This window comes from Cryptotermes secundus, unplaced genomic scaffold (genome assembly GCF_002891405.2).
Source record: "Cryptotermes secundus unplaced genomic scaffold, Csec_1.0 scaffold1388, whole genome shotgun sequence".
Classification (NCBI taxonomy): domain Eukaryota; kingdom Metazoa; phylum Arthropoda; class Insecta; order Blattodea; family Kalotermitidae; genus Cryptotermes; species Cryptotermes secundus.
This window is the reverse complement of record NW_019732395.1, coordinates 46,807-49,061: the sequence shown is the minus strand read 5'-3', so window position 1 is coordinate 49,061 and position 2,255 is coordinate 46,807. Positions and strand designations below refer to the sequence as shown.

The following is a 2,255-nucleotide window of genomic DNA, read 5'->3' as shown; positions in this document are numbered from 1 at the left end:
TTGCTGCAAGACAGGCATATGTAACGACGACTTAGCGCTCTTAAACGCGTGTGTCATTAAATACAGTCCTCCTGACAACAGGCCAGTGAAAAATCTAACAATCTACAGCAAAACCATCAATTATTATGGGCGTTATAACATACGTGTGCAGCTGGACGAAACATACACGTCGAACCCCCCCAGACGATTTAAATCCCTGACGAAACATACACGACGAACCACGGCAACGGGTTAAGATTATGTCACTTGGGTCAAGACTTTATGGAACCAAGTGACTATTTTGACACCCCTACATACAAAATCCTGCGCTTCATTTGAAGTGGGATTGCTGAGGGGATAATCAAAAGGGGAGGCACAATAGACCACTGTAGGTTGTGGTGCAAGGGCTAAGAAGGCCCACCCCTTATACATTCATTCGTTCATTCATACTGTGCCAAAAAATGATTTTAAAGCAGTGTGGACCAAGGTACCGATTCTATATACATTCCTGAACGTAGTGTGAAAATTAGAAAAACAAAACTCCAGTTTTTCCCAATTTATTACACTTTAAGTGAAATGTTGCACTCTCTGATTTAATTACTTAAATATCCTCCAGCATAGGAGTTGAGTAGGAATTTAAATGCCCACCGGCAGTGAAGGGTTAATATATTATTGTCAGTCATAAACTAGACACTTCCCTGTATATAGTTATGATCACAATTCACATGGCCAGGCAGTTATAAGCTGTCCTGTAATATCAGTCTGTTCTAGCACTCAAAACATGCTGCATAACTGAAATGAAACATGCTTATACAGTCCAAAAGACCACAAGATTTTTTTTATGTAACTGTACCCACATATCCAGAAAAGAAAGCACATGGCAATATATGTGGACGGATACATTCCCAGTTAAGTTAGTGACTGCTAGGTGGAACTCTTCTGCAAACATGTAAGAATATTTATAAGCCAGCTGTCTCACCACGTCTGATGGCTGCTCTGTGTCTTCCACATGAACAACTGTGACAGGGGGTGCTCCTGAGTCCTGCTGTTGAATTTGATCTGCAAGGCGACTATGTTTTTTTGCAAGTGCCTCAAACAGGCTAACTAAACGCTGACTAACATATGGATGTAGTGATCGAAACTGGCTTGACATGTTGGCAAGTGCAGCCAGACAATTGGTGTGGAGATACTTGTCCTGCAAAAAAAAATGCTAATTAATATCTAGGGTTCTAATATATCAAATTCATTAACTAGATAATCAATAAATTCTTCTTGGGCTTCAGGTACTGTCTGTGTACATTGGTGTAGAACTGTTTCTGGAAATTGTGAGGGTTGGGGGGCTGGGTTGATGTGAGGTGAAGAGAATATGGAAGTACCAATTAAGAAGAAAAAGAATAATGTAAGCCAGAGGGTGGCAATAAATATCTTCATTCCAAACTGGTGCAAAGGCAAGACAAATTCATCCCTTCTGCCTCACCAGCATACCATGTAGGCATTAACTGCAGATGGAGGTAGAGATCCATATATTCTAAACCTATGCAATGGGTAGTAGTAAATGGCCGGCTTCTTTCTCTGACTACATCAGCCTTGGGATTAATGGAATGCAAACAGATTACAATGGCCTTCTGATAAGCTGGTTCAAGAAGCCTGATATCACATGTAATTATGGTCATATGCAAACAGATCTGACTGACCATATTGACTATGATATCCCATCATTATTACATCAGACTTAAGTGTTGCCTTTTCCTAGCCCACACTCATCAAACACATAGTTCACAAACCTCAATTATGTAACTCTCCTATGTATGGTAAAATATTGTCGCATATCGGGCGTATATCGCGACGAGGTATTCGATGTAGCGAATTTTATTACACATTCGCTCTCACAATCACCCAAATTACAGATTTACGATTACTGCTATCTGCAGTATCACAAATAGTACACTCCAAATGCCAGAATACAACTGACTAGTTGCTGGCTAACTCGGACTCACTCGGCGGTAGCTCCCGGACTCACTGACTCTCACAGTACAACTCGACTCGGCGACTGTTACAGTACAACTAACTGGTAGCCACATTAGAACTGACTCGAAGCCACTGTGCAGCTCACTTATATAGCTGCAGTGCTTGCTTGTTGTGTAATGAGTGCCACGTCATCCTGTTACGTCACCGCTGTTGATTCGCCTTGCATAGTTACCCGGTTACGGGGCTCGGCTATCTTCGGCTCCGCTCGGCTCTCTTCGGCTCCGCTCGTGACGTCACCGCGCATAGCT

General features: G+C 42.2%; 1 protein-coding gene across 4 annotated transcripts in view; it reads right to left on the bottom strand.

Annotated features, from left to right (window-relative positions):
• The window catches only part of LOC111867712 (dymeclin), a 48,887-nt gene that overhangs the window by 11,944 nt on the left and 34,688 nt on the right, over nt 1–2,255 (bottom strand). For all 4 annotated transcript variants that reach the window (XM_023857783.2, XM_023857782.1, XM_023857781.2 and 1 more), the window contains one exon: nt 959–1,174. In XM_023857783.2, coding sequence (XP_023713551.1) covers nt 959–1,174 — 216 coding nt within the window. The remainder of the gene's footprint in view (nt 1–958; nt 1,175–2,255) is intronic.